Below are 20,165 nucleotides of genomic sequence, written 5' to 3'. Positions count from 1 at the left end.
AAGGGATTGAATAAACTAATGGACTATAAACATAGAACTTACAGTGCAGAAGGAGGCCATTCAGCCCATCGTGTCTACACCGGCCCTTGGAAAGAGCACCCTACCTAAGCCCACGTCTCCACCCTATCCCCGCAACCCAGTAACCCCACTTAATTTATGGACACTAAGGGACAATTTAGCATGGCTAATCCACCTAACCTGGACATCTTTGGACTGTGGGAGGAAACCGGAGCACCCGGAGGAAACCCATGCAGACACGGGGAGAACGTGCAAACTCCGCACAGGCAGTCACGCGAGTCTGGAATTGGAGCTGTGAGGCAGCAGTGCTAACCACTGGGCCACCTACAGGCAATATGTCTCTGGGACCTGATGGCTTGCACCCTCGAGTTGGCAAGGAATGGAAGCAGAGAAAGTGGATGCACTGGTTAAGATATTTCAAAATTTCCTGGATTCTGGAACGGTCCCGGTGGATTGGAAACACGCTAATGTAACTCCCCTATTCAAAAAGTAGGAAACTATAGACCAGTTAGCTTGACTTCTGTGGTGGGGAAGTTGCCCTATTTAGGAGGAGATGACTGAATACATACATTAATGATCTGGAAGGAGGAACTGAGGGCACTGTTGCTAAGTTTGCAGATGATACAAGATCTGAAATGAAAATCGCTTATTGTCACAAGTAGGCTTCAATGAAGTTACTGTGAAAAGCCCCTAGTCACCATATTCCGGCACCTGTTCTGGGAGGCTGGTACGGGAATCGAACCGTGCTGCTGGCCTGCCTTGGTCTGCTTTCAAAGCCAGCGATTTAGCCCAGTGTGCTAAACCAGCCCCTTGAAGGGGTGGTGTGCACCATTCCAGGAGGTACTGCAATACCTGGTCGATGCGTGGAATGGACGGAGCAAGCCCCTATTCCATTTCCCTACTCTAAAAATCAATTTGATATATCCCCAGATCAGAGACGTTCCAGATATTAAACTGAAAAGAACAGAAACTACACTTGATCTTAGCCAAAAGGCCGAGAAGCGATCTGTAGAGGCACAGGTAGTATTGAGGAAGCAAGGGGGCTGCAGAAGGATTTTCGGCAAAGTAGGAGAGTGGGCAATGAAGTGGCAGATGAAAAGTTCGAGGTTATGCACTTTGGAAGGATGAATTTAGGCATAGACTATTTTCTAAATGGGGAAATGCTTAGGAAATCATAACACAAAGGGACTTGGGAGTCCTTGTTCACGATTCTCTTAAGGTTAATGTTCAGACTCAGTCGGCAGTTAAGAAGGCAAATGCAATGTTAGCATTCACGTCGAGAGGGCTAGAATACAAGAGCAGGGCATGTACTTCTGAGGTTTGTAAGGCTCTAGTCAGACCCCATTTGGAGTATTGTGAGCAGTTTTGGGCCCTGTATCTAAGGAAGGATGTGCTGGCCTTGGAAAGGGTCCAGAGGAGGTTCACAAGAATGATCCCTGGAATGAAGAGCTTGTCGTATGAGGAACAGTTGAGGACTCGGTCTGTACTCATTGGAGTTTAGAAGGATGAGGGGAAACTTACAGGATACTGCAAGGCCTGGATAGAGTGGACGTGGAGAGGATGTTTCCACTTGTAGGAAAAACTAGAACCAGAGGACACAATCTCAGACTAAAGGGATGATCCTTTAAAAGAGAGTTGAGGAGGAATTTCTTCAGCCAGAGGGTGCTGAATCTGTGGAACTCTGCCGCAGAAGGCTGTGGAGGCTAAATCACTGAGTGTCTTTAAGACAGAGATAGATAGGTTCTTGATCAATAAGGGGATTAGGGGTTATGGGGAGAAGGCAGGAGAATGGGGATGAGAAAATATCAGCCATGATTGAATGGCAGAGCAGACTCGATGGGCTGAGTGGCTTAATTCTGCTCCTATGTCTTATGGTCTTATGGGTAGATCGGGTCCAATGTTATGTAATTCTAAATACTCTGCGATTACATCCTTTCGAATTTTCATGTAATCCTTTTCTATCCAAAGACACTGATCCACATTAACTGATTTCTGGCCCCCTGTTATATTTCATTAGTCACTGCTTTCTGAATGCACTCTCCACTTCCCCCCATCAAACCCAGCACATGTTTCAGCTTCTGCACGTTGCTTCATTGTTCTCAATGTATCTTCCTATCATTTTTCAGGGTGTGAGATGATTGGCTGCAATGCATTTGATTTGAACCGTCAGCTTTGTAAGGAAAGTATTTTGTGTTGGCAAGTGCTGTTCACCTAATATCCTGGAACATTTCAGTAGAAGCTTAAACATGCTCAACGGAAACCAACATGACCATGGACAGTGACCTTGAAATCAAAAATGTGTTCACATCGTGGTTAATTATTACTTACTTTTGTTTCATGATGTGCTGATCAATGGCTTCTGTGGGCAATAGAAACAGTTTGTTCTGGAATTCTGCTCACAGTGTCTCAGGCTATTAAATAGTTAACTAGTTACTGATGCCTAAAATGGGGATAGACATCAGAGTCAGAGTGAATTTAAAAGCATTTGTTTGACGATGCTGCCCTTTTGTCTGAAATCTTCATCCCTCCTTTATGTTACCAGGGTCAAAGCTTTCAACCTGATCCGAATTTGAAAAAGGCAGTCATTAATGATCTGATTCAAAGGTTTGGGAAACATTGTGAGTGTTGGAATCATACACTACCGATAGTGTCATCCTGTGGAATCTCCACCGACCCCACCTCCTCTTTCTGCTCGTTCCAATAAGAAACAAAACCTGGCTTGCAGTTATTTTGACATCAGTGTTAATCTACCAATTGTATCTGATTTCCTTGGCTGCAAATGTGGTGCAGAAGCTGGTGTATATATAATTACCAATGTAAACTGTCACAGTGTCCAACTGGGAGAAAGATAGAGCAATGCAATTGGGAATTCTCTCTCTTTGCATGAATTACATTTAAAATGTATTAACTTTAAGCATTTTTCTTTTAGGCTGCAAGTAAAGAGCTCCATCATACAGACATGATATTGGCGATCATTTTCCTGATCAGCGCAAGGCTTTTCATTGATGTTACAGGTAATTTCCCTCAGACATCCGGGAGCATGATATTTTCCTCTGTGTTAATTTTTGATGAAGTATAATGTGTGTTAATAGCAACAAGTAGTGGTTGCGATTATGAACCATTTAACTCTTTGAACCATTACACAAGCTCTCTTGTCTTGTCCTAAAATGGGTTTGAGGAAATTGAGAAAGCTGAACGGCAAATTGTGTGAAACTTGTGCAGTGTGGGTGGGAATGGGTGGGATGGATATAAATATCATTTTGAACTTCAGGGCTTCGCAGTTTCTTGGGACATTTAGGGTCACTGGGAAAGTTACCTAACCTGCATGGAACAGGCTGTCACAGGTACCACAAGATCCCCCCCATTTGAGATGTAGTCTTCTGTTTTCCCCATACCCATTTCCTATTCAGTGCTTTGTGTTAGAGTTGGAGGGACTGTTGGGGGTGGAGCTGTTGCGATCTGCTCTTATGTAAAAGAAAACTGGTCACTTTCTCCTCTGGCTTCTTCCAGTGCGGCCCACACTCATCACTGCGGAAGCCAATACATTTGAACTCACTTGGCATAGCCTCTGCAGTGCATTAGGTTTCAACCAAGCCACCAGCCCAGGAACCCCTGGGACAGGGAGCCTCCACCCTTAGACAGCAGCTAAGCGGTGGACAGAAATCCTGAACAATGTTGCTTCCAATTTGCATGGGATTGTAGCTGCACAGTAATCAGGAATGTGTCATGGACGGAACAAACGAATGGGCAAAAGAAATCATTTCCTTTCCGATTCACACTTGAGGAGCCATATGTTAATATTAATGGGACCATTCAGTGCAACAAACCAGCGGCTCTCAGCAAACAGACGTACAAGGAAACCAAACCTTCCAAATCAAGCCACAGACTAAACCAAATGGTGGAGACTTAGCACAGCTGGATCTCCCACTTTGGGGCGCCCTCTCTCCCACTGACTGACCCTGGCTCCCAGTTTGGGGCACCCTTTCTCCCACTGACTGACCCTGGGCCTCCCAGTATGGGGTGCCTCTCTCTCACTGACTGACCCTGGCTCCCAGTTTGGGGTGCCTCTCTCTCACTGACTGACCCTGGGCCTCCCAGTTTGGGGTGCCTCTCTCTCACTGACTGACCCTGGGCTCCCAGTTTGGGGTGCCTCTCTCTCACTGACTGACCCTGGGCCTCCCAGTTTGCAGCTCCCTCTCTCTCACTGACTGACCCTGGGCTCCCAGTTTGGGGTCCCTCTCTCTCTCACTGACTGACCCTGGGCTCCCAGTTTGGGGTGCCTCTCTCTCACTGACTGACCCTGGCTCCCAGTTTGGGGTCCCTCTCTCTCTCACTGACTGACCCTGGCTCCCAGTTTGGGGTGCCTCTCTCTCACTGACTGACCCTGGCTCCCAGTATGGGGTGCCTCTCTCCCACTGACTGACCCTGGCTCCCAGTTTGGGGTGCCCTCTCTCTCACTGACTGACCCTGGCTCCCAGTTTGGGGTGCCTCTCTCTCACTGACTGACCCTGGCTCTCACTTTGGGGTGCCCTCTCTCTCACTGACTGACCCTGGCTCTCACTTTGGGGCGCCCTCTCTCTCACTGACTGACCCTGGGCCTCCCAGTTTGGGGCGCCCTCTCTCTCTCACTGACTGACCCTGGAATCCTGCTGCTGTTTACAAACTGTTGGGCTTCCTATTGGCCCTCTAGCTTTGGCAATCCATCCACCCTTGCTCATTGTCTGTGCGCTCTGATCACTAATTGGCCAGTTACTGCACAGTGGAGGTTTCTGACCTCCATTCAAGCCAGAGAGTGGCGTTGAGAAGCTGCAGACAGAATCCTGCCCAAAGTCACAGCAGTTAATGAACAAATTGGACATCACAGCAATTTTCTAAAAGAATTCTGTACAAAGTATAAGCTCCTCTTTTGCATAACGCTGAATATAAAAAGGTGCACTTTTACAAATGAACTTTGCAGGGCAGGAGATATATGAGTAATATTTTGTTTGGTCTGTAGTTTGTTTGGCTGAATAATTGGATATCCCAGAGGAGTTGGCTGTAATTCTGGCACGCTGTATCACCTGGTTAATATAACTTGCTTGTTTAAACCTCAGCTTTTCCGCTTCTGCAGTCAGCAACTTCCCTCATTCACTTCACTAACTGGAATATTGCGGGTTATCAATTACAGAAGCATAAAACACCAGTTCCGTCTGTGCTTTCAGGAATCTGAATGCATTGCAATGAGTTAATGTTTGCAGCAAAACATCACCGGTGGGGAGATGTAGTTAAAGATGAAGGTCCTTTGGCCAGGAAAGGTGCTCAGACCAGTCAGGTTGTTTTGCATATTGCACAGAAACCCCGTCACACTGGAATCGCGCAGGGTCCACTTGCTCCAGTCCTAAAAACTCTACCCTGAGGAGGAGGGGGTGGGAAAATAACCCCTCCCCCCCCCCACTAAACTGACCCTGTTTGAAGGACTAAGCAGGATTCTTGTTAAATCTTCCCCTTTTAGGCCAAACAGGACATTCATTCTGGTTTTATTGAAGATGCAAACGTCCGCTAAAGTCAGGGAATCAATCTGAAAGGGTAAATACTCCAAAAGAAACTGGGGAATTTATTGGGGGGGGTTTGGAGCGAGTACCTGGCAGCACCCAGTGTGTGGTAGCTGCTGGCAGCTCTGTCTCTAATGCCCCTTTGGGGGGGGGGGGGGGGGGCAGACAGCCTTTCACAGTAACTTATTTAATCTCAATTTAAGTTTATTTATTACATCAAGTGCCTTTTGGATTTTCTCACTCTATATGGACCCATTAAACACAGTGATTATATCCTCTCCAACCAGATTATTACATCCTTCTTGTCATTTGTATCAATTAAATATTTTGCTGAAGAAATATTAACAGATTAATATTATAGGTGAGTTCTGATTGGTTGGTTTTCTGTTTATCTGATTGGCTGGTTGTCTGGACATTTATGGAAATTTTTGGTCTGTCGCTCATAAAAGTATATGGAAAATGTGGGCGGAATTCTCCGACCCCCCGCCAGGTCGGAGAATCAGGCAGCGGCGTGGTCATCGCCGCGCCAGTCGGGGTATGTGCCGACTCTCCGGCCTGGGCCAGCACAGGCCGGCGCACCGATTCTCCAGCCCCGAAGGGCCGAGCGGCAATCACCAAAAATCCGAGTCACGCCAGCGCTGTTCTAACATCCTCTGAGTCGGCGGGACCTCGGCATCGAAGGGTCCGGGGGCGGCCTGTTGGGGGCGGGGGTGGGGGGGGGCGGGGGGGGGGGGCGGTCTGACCCGGTGGGGGGGCCTCCGTAGTGGCCTGGCCCACGATCGGGGCCCACTGATCGGCGGGTTGGCCTCTCTGCCGGGGGGCCTCCTTTCCTCCGTGCCAGCTCCTGTAGCCCTGCTCCATTTGGCATCGGGGCCGGCGCGGGGAAGATGGTCACTGCGCATGCGCGGATCCTGCGGCGCCGGGTTCAGGCCGGGATCGGCAGCTGTAGTGGTGTGGGCCGCTCCAGCACCGTGCTACCCCACTATGGCCCGGAGAATTGGGTCTCAGAGCAGGCGCCGACACCGGAGTAAACACTCCCGTTTTTACACCACCGTCGGCACTTTGACACCCGATGGGAGATTCCCACCCGGTATTCCTTATCCATTGATGAAATGTAGCCACTGCTAGTTCAGAGTTGTTTCCTTCTTTAAAGTAAGTGATTAGTGGATGGCTCGATCATGCTAGAAATCTGCAGAAAGCTCAGAATTTCTTTCATTTAGCCTCTAATCGGGGCTGACTCTGGTGTAGTACAGAGGGACTGCTACACTGCTGGAGCTGCTGGTGTAGTACAGAGGGACTGCTACACTGCTGGAGCTGCTGGTGCAGTACAGAGGGACTGCTACACTGCTGGAGCTGCTGGTGTAGTACAGAGGGACTGCTACACTGCTGGAGCTGCTGGTGTAGTACAGAGGGAGTGCTACACTGCTGGAGCTGCTGGTGTAGTACAGAGGGAGTGCTACACTGCTGGAGCTGCTGGTGTAGTACAGAGGGAGTGCTACACTGCTGGAGCTGCTGGTGTAGTACAGAGGGACTGCTACACTGCTGGAGCTGCTGGTGTAGTACAGAGGGAGTGCTACACTGCTGGAGCTGCTGGTGTAGTACAGAGGGAGTGCTACACTGCTGGAGCTGCTGGTGTAGTACAGAGGGAGTGCTACACTGCTGGAGCTGCTGGTGCAGTACAGAGGGACTGCTACACTGCTGGAGCTGCTGGTGTAGTACAGAGGGACTGCTACACTGCTGGAGCAGTACAGAGGGAGTGCTACACTGCTGGAGCTGCTGGTGCAGTACAGAGGGAGTGCTACACTGCTGGAGCAGTACAGAGGGAGTGCTACACTGCTGGAGCTGCTGGTGTAGTACAGAGGGAGTGCTACACTGCTGGAGCTGCTGGTGTAGTACAGAGGGAGTGCTACACTGCTGGAGCTGCTGGTGCAGTACAGAGGGAGTGCTACACTGCTGGAGCAGTACAGAGGGAGTGCTACACTGCTGGAGCTGCTGGTGTAGTACAGAGGGACTGCTACACTGCTGGAGCTGCTGGTGTAGTACAGAGGGACTGCTACACTGCTGGAGCTGCTGGTGTAGTACAGAGGGACTGCTACACTGCTGGAGCTGCTGGTGTAGTACAGAGGGAGTGCTACACTGCTGGAGCTGCTGGTGTAGTACAGAGGGACTGCTACACTGCTGGAGCTGCTGGTGTAGTACAGAGGGACTGCTACACTGCTGGAGCTGCTGGTGCAGTACAGAGGGAGTGCTACACTGCTGGAGCTGCTGGTGTAGTACAGAGGGAGTGCTACACTGCTGGAGCTGCTGGTGCAGTACAGAGGGAGTGCTACACTGCTGGAGCTGCTGGTGTAGTACAGAGGGACTGCTACACTGCTGGAGCTGCTGGTGCAGTACAGAGGCAGTGCTACACTGCTGGAGCTGCTGGTGTAGCACAGAGGGACTGCTACACTGCTGGAGCTGCTGGTGTAGTACAGAGGGACTGCTACACTGCTGGAGCTGCTGGTGTAGTTACAGAGGGACTGCTACACTGCTGGAGCTGCTGGTGCAGTACAGAGGGACTGCTACACTGCTGGAGCTGCTGGTGCAGTACAGAGGGAGTGCTACACTGCTGGAGCAGTACAGAGGGAGTGCTACACTGCTGGAGCTGCTGGTGCAGTACAGAGGGAGTGCTACACTGCTGGAGCTGCTGGTGTAGTACAGAGGGAGTGCTACACTGCTGGAGCTGCTGGTGCAGTACAGAGGGAGTGCTACACTGCTGGAGCTGCTGGTGTAGTTACAGAGGGAGTGCTACACTGCTGGAGCTGCTGGTGCAGTACAGAGGGAGTGCTACACTGCTGGAGCTGCTGTGTGATGACAAAGGGAGGTTTCATTCTGCTCAGGTAAATGTGAAAGATCCTTGAAAATATTTGAATAAGAGTAGATGGCTCCAGCAGTGTCTGAACTAATATTTATCGCTCAACTTCACCATCATAAAAAGATTTGGCAGGAAAATCTACTGCTTGTTTCCTGCCTCCGCCATCACCACTTCTCCTTTTCTCTCTCCTTCTTCCTCCACCTCTCTCCGTACCTTCAGCCCTCCGCCTCCTCTCTCCCTGGACCTCGTCACCTCCTGATGTCCTGACACTCAATTCTCTTCTCGCCATCTCTCCTCTACTGCCCCCTCCACTTCTCCTCTCCCTCCTTCCTTCCTGAGTGGGGTTTTGTGCTTTTTGATTGAAGGCTGAGGGGGCACCTTGTTGTTGAGCCAGCCTTGTGGTTACTGCCTTGCCCTGAAACCAGTCTGAACCTTCTCTGAAGCTGCAGGGTCTCTCAGGTGCCACTCTGGAGGATTCCAGCAATAACAAAGTGGTTTACAATCATAACAATTGTTAGTGTCACAAGTAGGCTTACATTAACATTGCAATGAAGTTACTGCGAAAAGCCGCTAGTTGCCACATTTCGGTGCCTGTTCGGGTACACAGAGGGACAATTCAGACTGTCCAATTCACCTAACAGCACATCTTTCAACAAAAGGCTGGTAAATGTACAGAACACCACAGGATGGGTCTTGTCTCTTCAGCCCCAGGGTCCAGACTGCACGGCCACTGCTTTCATCGCCCTGCACCCACCCGCTATTGGCCAGGGTTTGCCTGCTCCTGTGTAATTGGCCCAGAGCTGGTCATGTGGGCTCGCCAGGCCCGCCCCCTTAAAGGGGCAGCACTACCACACCTTCTCCCCCACACTGCTCCCCACACACCCCTGCCCCCCTGCCCCACACCACTCCCCCCACACCCCTCCCCCCACAACCCAACCCCCACACCCCTCCCCACCTCCCCCACACCCCTACCCCCACACCCCTCCACCAACACTGCTCCCTCCACACCCCAACCGCCACACCATCCCACACACCCCTCCCCACCTCCCCAACACCCCTCCCCCACACCCCAAACCCCACACCGCCCCACACACCCGTCCCCCCACAGCCCTCTCCCCACACCCGAACCCCCGCACCGCCCCACACACCCCTCCCCACCTCCCCCACACCCATCCCCCCACACATCCCCCACACCCCTACCCCCACACCCCTCCACCAACACTGCTCCCCTCACACCCCACCCCCACACCCCAACCGCCACACCACCCCACACACCCCTCCCCACCTCCCCCTCACCCCTCCACCCACACCCCACCCACACCCCTCCCCCCACAGCCCTCCCCCCACACCGTACCCCCACACCGCCCCACACACCCCTCCCCACCTCACCCACACCCCTCCCCACACCCCTCCCCCATATCCCACACCTCTCCCCCAACACCCCTCCCCCCATACCCCTCCCCCAACACACCCCTCCCCCCACACCCCTCCCCCCATACCCCTCCCCCACATCCCACACCTCTCCCCCCACACCACTCCCCCCACACCCCTCCCCCATACCCCTCCCCCAACACACCCCCCCCCACACCCATTCCCCCAACACCCCTCCCCACCTCCCCCACACCCCTCCCCACACCCATTCCCCCACACCCCTCCCCCACATCCCACACCTCTCCCCCAACACCACTCCCCCCACACCCCTCCCCCCATACCCCTCTCCCAACATACCCCTCCCCCCACACCCATTCTCCCACATGCCGGATGTGTCCAAGTTTGCAGATGACACTAAGATGAGTGGTAAAGCGAAAAGTGCAGAGGATACTGGAAGTCTGCAGAGGGATTTGGATAGGTTAAGTGAATGGGCTCGGGTCTGGCAGATGGAATACAATGTTGACAAATGTGAGGTTATCCATTTTGGTAGGAATAACAGCAAACGGGATTATTATTTAAACGATAAAATATTAAAGCATGCCGCTGTTCAGAGAGACTTGGGTGTGCTAGTGCATGAGTCACAGAAGGTTGGTTTACAAGTGCAACAGGTGATTAAGAAGGCAAATGGAATTTTGTCCTTCATTGCTAGAGGGATGGAGTTTAAGACTAGGGAGGTTATGTTGCAATTGTATAAGGTGTTAGTGCGGCCACACCTGGAGTATTGTGTTCAGTTTTGGTCTCCTTACTTGAGAAAGGACGTACTGGCGCTGGAGGGTGTGCAGAGGAGATTCACTAGGTTAATCCCAGAGCTGAAGGGGTTGGATTATGAGGAGAGGTTGAGTAGACTGGGACTGTACTCGTTGGAATTTAGAAGGATGAGGGGGGATCTTATAGAAACATTTAAAATTATGAAGGGAATAGATAGGATAGATGCGGGCAGGTTGTTTCCACTGGCGGGTGACAGCAGAACTAGGGGGCATAGCCTCAAAATAAGGGGAAGTAGATTTAGAACTGAGTTTAGGAGGAACTTCTTCACCCAAAGGGTTGTGAATCTATGGAATTCCTTGCCCAGTGAAGCAGTTGAGGCTCCTTCATTACATGTTTTTAAGGTAAAGATAGATAGTTTTTTGAAGAATAAAGGGATTAAGGGTTATGGTGTTCGGGCCGGAAAATGGAGCTGAGTCCACAAAAGATCAGCCATGATCTCATTGAATGGCGGAGCAGGCTCGAGGGGCCAGATGGCCTACTCCTGCTCCTAGTTCTTATGTTCTTATGTTCACACCTCTCTCCGGGGATTCTCCAAACTGGCGGAAATAGGGAATGGTTAAAGGACAGAAAAGTAAAAGAAAATGGTCAGGATTGGGTTTATAACATGTTAAAACGTTCATGACATTAGACAGCAGTGATTGAATGAAAATATGGGCCGGGATTCTCCGACCCTGCGCCGGGTGGGAGAATCCCCGGGTGGAGGCCCGAATCTCACCCCGCAGCCCCGACACCGGCTACCCTATTCTCCGGCACCGTTTTTGGGGGGCCGGCAGGATTCCCGCCACGCCGGCCGGGGGCCATTGACAGCCCCCCCCACGGCGATTTTCCGAGCCCAGATGGGCCGAGTGGCCGTCCAGTTTTGGCCAGTCACAACGGCGTGAATTACTCAACTCACGCACAGCGGGACCTGACAGGTATGTTTACAAGGGCAGTCCTGGGAGGGGGGGTGCGGGGGGTATCCGACCCCGGGGGGGGGGAGCCCTCACTGTGGCCTGGCCCGCCATCGGGGCCTATCAATCCTGTTGGCAGGCTGTGTCCGTGGGGGCCTTCTTTCCTCCGCGCTGGGCCATATTGCCCGGGGGCCGCCGCGGAGAAGAGATCCCCATGCATGCGCGGAAATACGCCAGCCGGTCCGTGCATGTGCGAACTCGCACCAACCCTTCCCAGCTGGAGCAGCGGGAACGACTCCGGCGGCAACCTATCCCCCGGAAAGGTGGGAATTCCTAACATTGGGGGGCCGTTGAGGCTGGAGTTGTTGGCGCCTGTTTTCCTGCCGGCGTGGGAACGGAGCCCCATTATCAGAGAATCCCCCCCCCAATGATGTTGCGTTTTCTGATATTAATGTTTTTGTTGGAGGGTGTCTCCAGTTTGGTTAGGATGGGTTTTTTCAGATCTATGACCTGATAAATTGAAGCCAGACCTTGCAACCTGAACAAATGTTGCCCAGTCTGCTTCAGCACCACCTGTCTACCCAACTCACACATTCCACCTTTTTCAATGTCCGTTTATTGTTGCTCAATTTTTTTTAAAGAAAAGCTAATGGCCGCATTTCAAAACGTCTTTTTCAACTAAGTGTTATTCCGAATGAGTCAGAAAAACCCTGGCAGTGAAATTCCGGCAATTACACTGGGTTGAACCCACCGTAATGTGTGGAACTGGGACAGGGCCATTCAAGGCCAGAGAGGCGGAATTCTCCGACCCCCCGTAGGGTCTGGGAATCGCCCGGGGCGGCATAAATCCCCCCCCCCCACCATGGCCAGAATTCTCCGCCACCCGGGAATCGGCGGGAGCGCGAATCGCGCCCCGCCGATCGGCGTGTCCCCCGCGGCGATTCTCTGGCCTGCGATGGGCCGAAGTCCCGCCGCTGTCAGGCCCCTCCCGCCGACGTGGTTTAAACCACCTCTGGTACCGGCGGGATTGGCGGCACGAGCGGGCCCCGGAGTCCTGGGGGGGGGGGGGCACGGGGCGATCGGACCCCGGGGGGTGCCCCCACGGTGGCCTGGCCCGCAATCGGCGTCGACGGGCGGGCGGGTCAGTGCCGTGGGGACACTCTTTTTCGTCCACCACCGCCATGGCCTCCACCATGGCGGAGGCGAAAGTGACCCCCCCTACCGCGCATGCGCCGGTGGTGACGTCAGCGCCCGCTGACGCTCCGGCACATGCGCGGACTCACGCCGACCAGCGAAGGCCTTTCGTCCAGCCCCAACAAAGGCCAGTTTTGGCGCCGGCCGGCGGAGCAGAAACCACTCCGGTGCGGGCCTAGCCCCTAAAGGTGGTGAGAATTCCGTACCTTTAGAACATAGAACATAGAACAGTACAGCACAGAACAGGCCCTTCGGCCCTCGATGTTGTGCCGAGCAATGATCACCCTACTCAAACCCACATATCCACCCTATACCCGTAACCCAACAACCCCCCCCCTTAACCTTACTTTTTTTAGGACACTACGGGCAATTTAGCATGGCCAATCCACCTAACCCGCACATCTTTGGACTGTGGGAGGAAACCGGAGCACCCGGAGGAAACCCACGCACACAGGGGGAGGACGTGCAGACTCCACACAGACAGTGACCCAGCCGGGAATCGAACCTGGGACCCTGGAGCTGTGAAGCATTTATGCTAACCACCATGCTACCCTGCTGCCCTTTGGGGAGGCCCGACGCCGGAGTAGTTGGCGCCACTCCGCTACGCTGGGACCCCCCCGCCCTGCCGGGTAGGGGAGAATCCCGGCCCGGAATCCTGTTGCAATTAGGGACTGTTTTGGGGGTTGCTCCCCGCCTCACTGTCCAGTGGGCACAGTCTTTTTACTGGAACAAACCAGTTGACCACCTGCTCCCTGAGCAATTCGGGAGGCAGGTAAGCTGACAGATCCATTCTGTCAGAGGAAGGATTCCTAATTAACGGGATGACGGAATGGGACTTGTGTTCTTCAGGCTATAGCTGGCACTGAAATGGAGAAGAAGAGAGGGCAAGGTTACCAGCCACCTCTCTCACTCGTACTCGCAGGCCCGGCTGTAGAATTTAAGGGATTACAGTGAGGTGAGCTATCCCAAGTATGAGAGGACCAACTTAAGCTCAGACAGCACGGTAGCACAGCGGTTAGCACAGTTGCTTCATAGCACCAGGGTCCCAGGTTCGATTCCGGCTTGGATCACTGTCGTTCTCCCCGTGTCTGCGTGGGTTTCCTCCGGGTGCTCCAGTTTACTCCCACAGTCGAAAGACGTGCAGGTTAGGTGGATTGGCCTTGATAAATTGCCCTTAGTGACCAAAAAGGTTAAGTGGGGTTACGGGATAGGGTGGAGGCATGGACTTGACTAGGGTGAACTTTCCAAGGGCCGGTGCAGACTCGATGGGGCGAATGGCCACCTTCTGCCCTGTAGATTCTATGGTTCTAATATTTCTTCATCATCAATTAATAGCCCAACAAGTATCTCAGTAACTTTCTCTTTTGCCGTAACTCTGGCGACATCCTTGCTAAAGCAGATGCTAGGTTCACATTTACCATTTCCCCCTCCCCTCCACTTACTGCTCTTTTACTATTTATTTGCTTGTCGACGATTTTTCTCTTTTAAAAGACTCCCTTTTTCTGTCAGCTGCCAGTATTTTCTCATATTCTCTCTATCGTTCTTACTTTCATTTTCGCTTCCCTTCTGAAGTTTTTATATTGAGTCTCATTCTGATTTGTATTATTATCAACCAGACATTTGTCATACGTATCTTTTTATTGCACCACTTCCTTGTATTTCCTTGCAACTAGCTAGTTGGAACACAATAGTCTTTTCCAGTCCTGACCATTCCTATATTCCTGTTGATGTGAAACAGAGTTGGATGCAGTTTCCAATCTGCAATCCTCTCTTTAAACAAAAATTCAGGTTCGGTGGATTAGCCATGGTAAATTGCCCTTAGTGATCAAAAGGGTTGGGGGGGGGGGTGTTATTGAGTTACGGGGATAGAGTGGAAGTGGGGGCTTAAGTGGGTCGGTGCAGACTCGATGGGCCAAATGGCCTCCTGCACTGTATGTTCTTTGTTTCATGTTCTATGTTCAATATTACCTGTCCCTCTACAGATCTTTGTATCATCTGCAAATTTAGCAACAGTGCCTTCAGTTCCTTCTTCCAGATTATTCTAGCATTCCAGATATCCAGCATTCCTCATCATTCTCAATATAACAAACACAACCCTGTGCTTGTCTTTCTTGACGTTGATAGTGGGGGTTTCAGTGATGCTGATGCCATTGAATCCCAAGTGGCAATGATTAGATTCTCTTTTGTAGGAGATGGTCATTCCCTGGCACTTGTGTGGCATGAATGTTACTTGCCACTTGCCAGCTCAAGCCTGGATATTGTTTAGGCCCTGCTGCATATGGACATGGACTGCTTCAGTTGTGTATTTGCTTCATTTTGGTAATATAATGAAGACTTAACATGCCATTTGAATAATAATCAGATTGAAATTACTTCATTTAACTGTGAATCCCAACGGCCAGAGAATCCCACCCCATATCTACAACAATAAAGAGGAACTTGGTTATCAATAGGTTTGAATGGGGAGTTAGGTGGCGAGTTGCTGGTTTCTTGCACGTTTGGATCTAAGGTCCTGTCTCTGTGCTGTTGATTCTATGATTCGATGATTTGATGATTAATGAGTAAACTCAGATTATGGACTGAATTCAGTGTTGGCAATGGGTTGTCACCTTGGTTACAGAATTAGCAGGAAGCCTGTTTCATATCCTTGGGGAGGCCTGAGCAAATTAAGTGTCCATTAGCCACTTGGCCAACCAACGTCAGACCTCCCTTCAGACCCCGGTGGCAGAAACCCCGCCCTCATCCCGAACGTTGTTGGCAAATCAGAGGCTGGTCATTGTTGGCCATGGCAGAGGGAGCAGCTGTTGTTTCTGGTGCCGTTCCAGAATCATCACCAATGACTGGCTGGATTTTTGCATTCAGGTGAGTGAAGGCAAGATGGGGACCGTGGGGAGGAGTTTACGAGAGAGGGACCAGGCGGTCTTCCTCATGCTGGGTCCCTCTCTTGGGCATTGAGTGCCTGTGAAGAAGGAGTCCTTACAGTAGGCCGCTGGTTTGCTGTGTGTCCTTCAGGAGGCACAGGAAGGCTAATTCCGAGTGGGCCCATGGATAATTGGCCGATTATTGGGCCAAACAGACATCACACTGTGAGTTTCTCATATAGGTCCCTTTCTACCTCCGCCATAATCACAACATGCTTGTCATCACTGGGAGACTGAAGCGTGACCTCTTCTGATTTATTGGGCCTGACCACCATGATTCCTGACTCCGGGAACAGGATTAGATTCCATCCAATTACTCCTGGATTCCTGAGCTTGATTGCAGATATGTGTTTGTCATAAATTACTATCCGATTCACACACAGATAATGATGAACGTTGATAGACTCACTGTTACTTTCACAGCAAGATCCAGCCCATCAATGTTATTTGGATTGACACAATTTAGGGAAGACATGCTACACAGTCATTTTAATTTAAAACGTGGTAGACCCCAATGATTAACCTGCCCAGTATTTGATGTCAGTCCCTCGGCAGGTCTGTCAGCACCTGTACAAAGAGGAACATTGAAAGACAAAGGGCGGGATTTTCCGTAGCTCGCCACAGAATCGGGATCGGCGATCAGGTGGAGAATGGCTTCTGATGCCGGAATCAAGTCAGGCGTTGGTTTGATGCCGGTTCGCAAAGCTCTGCCCCCTTCAAATCAGTGTCATTGGGACGCACGTTGCGCGCAGTTACAACGCCGTCGGAATGGCATCAGCCAGCCCACCCGCGATGCTCCGCCTGCGATGGGCTGAGTTCCCAACGGCACGGGCTACATGTGGTCCCAGTGGTCAGGAGCCTGACATGCCAGCTGCGGACAGTGTCCTGTACTGCCACAGTCAGCCGAGATCCTGCCGCTGGCCGGGGGGCTTCTGCTCGGGTTGGGGGGTGGTGGGAGGTAGCCAGGGGGTGGGCTGTGGGTCAGGGTTAGCACCCTCCAAAACTCCAAATGGCCCCAACCCTCCCTTCATTCCCCCCTCTTCCTTCAACCTCCCCAAGCCTTCCTTCACATCCCCCCTCCCACCACCATTGCGAACCACGCGTGTGGTCAATGATGCCTTCTCTATGTCTCTGTGGCAGAAACTCACCCACAATCGCCGGGAGAGGACCCAGACTGGCGCTGGGGTGCCAGTCGTAAGAGTTCTCACCACCTTCGAGGAGAAGGCATTGGAGGTGACAGGTGTGGCGGAGGTTGGCAGAGGTGAGGAATCACCGGCCCCCACCCAGGGGACCAGGCACGCGTGAGTTGTCATTACCTCACTGACTGACCCATCCCTCCCACTGACCACATTTCCATTCTCCCGCAGGTCCTTCAGCCGACGGCGCCGGCCCATCCCGGGTGGCTCCCTGTCGAGGATGCAACCATTATAGTTGCCTCACAGCTGTAATCTCCACCCTCCACCAGCGCAGATACACACACCTCGCTGGGAAACGTTAGGGGTCAGGCTTCAGGGGCACAATCTGGTGGGCAGCACACAGCTGCTGATGTACATCAAGTGGAGGCAGGAACCCCCCCCAGGCCAGACAACTGGGTGGCACAAAGAACAAAGAACATTACAGCACAGGAACAGGCCCTTCGGCCCTCCCAGCCTGCGCCGATCCAGATCCTTTATCTAAACCTGTCGCCTATTTTCCAAGGTCTACTTCCCTCTGTTCCCGCCCATTCATGTATCTGTCTAGATGCATCCTAAATGATGCCCGCCTCTACCACCTCCGCTGGTAAAGCGTTCCAGGCACCCACCACCCTCTGCGTAAAAACCTTTCCACACACATCTCCCTTAAACTTTCCCCCTCTCACCTTGAAATCGTGACATCTTGTAACTGACACCCCCACTCTTGGGAAAAGCTTGTTGCTATCCATCCTGTCCATATCTCTCATAATTTTGTAGACCGCAATCAGGTCCCCCCTCAACCTCCGTCTTTTCAACAAAAACAATCCTAATCTACTCAACCTTTCTTCATAGCTAGCACCCTCCATACCAGGCAACATCCTGGTGAACCTCCTCTGCACCCTCTCTAAAGCATCCACATCCTTCTGGTAATGTGGCGACCAGAACTGCACGCAGTATTCCAAATGTGGCCTAACCAAAGTCCTATACAACTGTAACATGACCTGACGACTCTTGTACTCAATACCCCGTCCAATGAAGGCAAGCATGCTGTATGCCTTCTTGACCACTCTATCGACCTGTGTTGCCACCTTCAGGGTACAATGGACCTGAACTCCCAGATCTCTCTGTACATCAATTTTCCCCAGGACTCTTCCATTGACCATATGGTCTGCTCTTGAGTTAGATCTTCCAAAATGCATCACCTCACATTTGCCTGGATTGAACACCATCTGCCATTTCTCTGTCCAATTCTCCAATCTATCTATATTTTGCTGTATTCTCTGACAGTCCTCCTCGCTATCTGCAACTCCACCAATCTTAATATCATCTACGAACTTGCTAATCAGACCACCTATACCTTCGTCCAGATCATTTATGTATATCACAAACAACAGTGGTCCGAGCACGGATCCCTGTGGAACACCACTAGTCACCTTTCTCCATTTTGAGACACTCCCTTCCACCATTACTCTCTGTCTCCTGTTGCCCAGCCAGTTCTTGATTCATCTAGCTCGTACACCCTGAACCCCATACGACTTCACTTTTTCCATCAACCTGCCATGGAAAACTTTATCAAACGCCTTACTAAAGTCCATGTATATGACATCTACAGCCCTTCCCTCATCAATTCACTTTGTCACCCTCAAAGAATTCTATTAGGTTTGTAAGACATGACCTTCCCTGCACAAAACCATGCTGCATATCACTGATAAGTCAATTTTCTTCCAAATGTGAATAGATCCTATCCCTCAGTATCTTCTCCAACAGTTTGCCTACCACTGACGTCTAGCTCACAGGTCTATAATTCCCTGGATTATCCCTGCTACCCTTCTTAAACAAAGGGACAACATTAGCAATTCTCCAGTCCTCCGGGACCTCACCCGTGCTCAAGGATGCTGCAAAGATATCTGTTAAGGCCCCAGCTATTTTGTCCCCCGCTTCCCTCAGTAACCTGGGATAGATCCCATCCGGACTTGGGGACTTGTCCACCTTAATGACTTTAAGAATACCCAAAACTTCCCCTTTCCGTATGACAACTTGACCTAGAGTATTTAAACATCCATCCCTAGCCTCAACATCCGTCATGTCCCTCTCCTTGGTGAATACCGATGCAAAGTACTCATTAAGAATCTCACCCATTTCCTCTGAGTCCATGCATAAATTCCCTCTTTTGTCTTTGAGTGGGCCAATCCTTTCTCTAGTTACCCTCTTGCTCCTTATATACGAATAAAAGGGGCAGCACGGTGGCCTAGTGGTTAGCACAACCGCCTCATGGCGCTGAGGTCCCAGGTTCGATCCCGGCTCTGGGTCACTGTCTGTGTGGAGTTTGCACATTCTCCCCGTGTCTGCGTGGGTTTCGCCCCCACAACCCAAAAATGTGCACAGTAGGTGGATTGGCCATGCTAAATTGCCCCTTAATTGGAAAAAATAATTGGGTAATCTAAATTTATTTAAAAAAAATATACGAATAAAAGGCTTTGGAATTTTCCTTAACCCTGTTAGCCAAAGATATTTCATGACCCCTTTTAGCCCTCTTTATTACGCGTTTGAGATTTGTCCTACTTTCCCGATATTCCTCCAAAGCTTCATCAGTTTTGAGTTGACTCAATCTTATGAATGCTTCCTTTTTAATCTTAGCTAGTCTCACAATTCCACTTGTCATCCATGGTTCCCTAATCTTGCCATTTCTATCCCTCATTATCACAGGGACATATCTGTCCTGCACTCTAATCAAACTTTCCTTAAAAGACTCCCACATTTCAAATGTGGATTTACCCTTAAACAGCTGCTCCCAATCCACATTCCCTAGCTCCTGGCGAATTTTGTTATAGTTGGCCTTTCCCCAATTTAGCACTCTTCCTTTCGGACCCCTCTTGTCCTTGTCCATGAGTATTCTAAAACTTACGGAATTGTGATCGCTATTCCCAAAGTAATCACCGACTGAAACATCAACCACCTGGCCGGGATCATTCCCCAGTACCAGGTCCAGTATGGCCCCTTCCCGAGTTGGACTATTTACATACTGCTCTAAAAAATTCTCCTGGATGCTCCTTACAAATTCTGCTCCATCTACGCCTCCAACACTACACGAATCCCATTCAATGTTGGGGAAGTTAAAATCTCCCATCACAACCACCCTATTGCTCCTACATTTTACCATAATCTGTCTACATATTTGTACCTCTACTTCACGCTTGCTTTTGGGAGGCCTGTAGTAAAGTCCCAACAATGTTACTGCACCCTTCCTATTTCTTAGCTCTATCCATATTGCCTCAGTGCCCGAATCCTCCATAGTGCCCTCCTTAATCACAGCTGTGATATCATCTCTAACCAGTAATGCAACTCCTCCACCCCTTTTACTTCCCTCTCCATCCCTCCTGAAGCAT

The 20,165-nt window shown here is 51.0% G+C and overlaps 2 protein-coding genes and 1 non-coding gene across 4 annotated transcripts in view; 1 reads left to right on the top strand and 2 right to left on the bottom strand.

Moving 5' to 3' along the window:
- LOC119955312 overlaps positions 1–20,165 on the bottom strand; it is a 198,889-nt gene that overhangs the window by 131,995 nt on the left and 46,729 nt on the right. The gene's annotated exons all lie outside the window — the stretch shown is intronic.
- On the bottom strand, positions 837–1,024 carry LOC119955343. Its single transcript, XR_005458444.1, has one exon. It is a non-coding gene; the product is annotated as a U2 spliceosomal RNA (small nuclear RNA).
- Positions 2,924–20,165, top strand: part of LOC119955264 (proline-rich protein 36-like) — a 36,032-nt gene continuing 18,790 nt past the window's right edge. The window contains exon 1 of the mRNA XM_038781315.1: positions 2,924–3,032. Within this exon, the coding sequence (XP_038637243.1) occupies positions 2,978–3,032 (55 nt within the window). The 5' untranslated portion in view covers positions 2,924–2,977. The remainder of the gene's footprint in view (positions 3,033–20,165) is intronic.

The sequence above is a fragment of the Scyliorhinus canicula genome, chromosome 20 (genome assembly GCF_902713615.1).
Source record: "Scyliorhinus canicula chromosome 20, sScyCan1.1, whole genome shotgun sequence".
Taxonomy (NCBI): Eukaryota; Metazoa; Chordata; class Chondrichthyes; order Carcharhiniformes; family Scyliorhinidae; genus Scyliorhinus; species Scyliorhinus canicula.
This window is presented reverse-complemented; position numbering and strand designations above follow the sequence as displayed.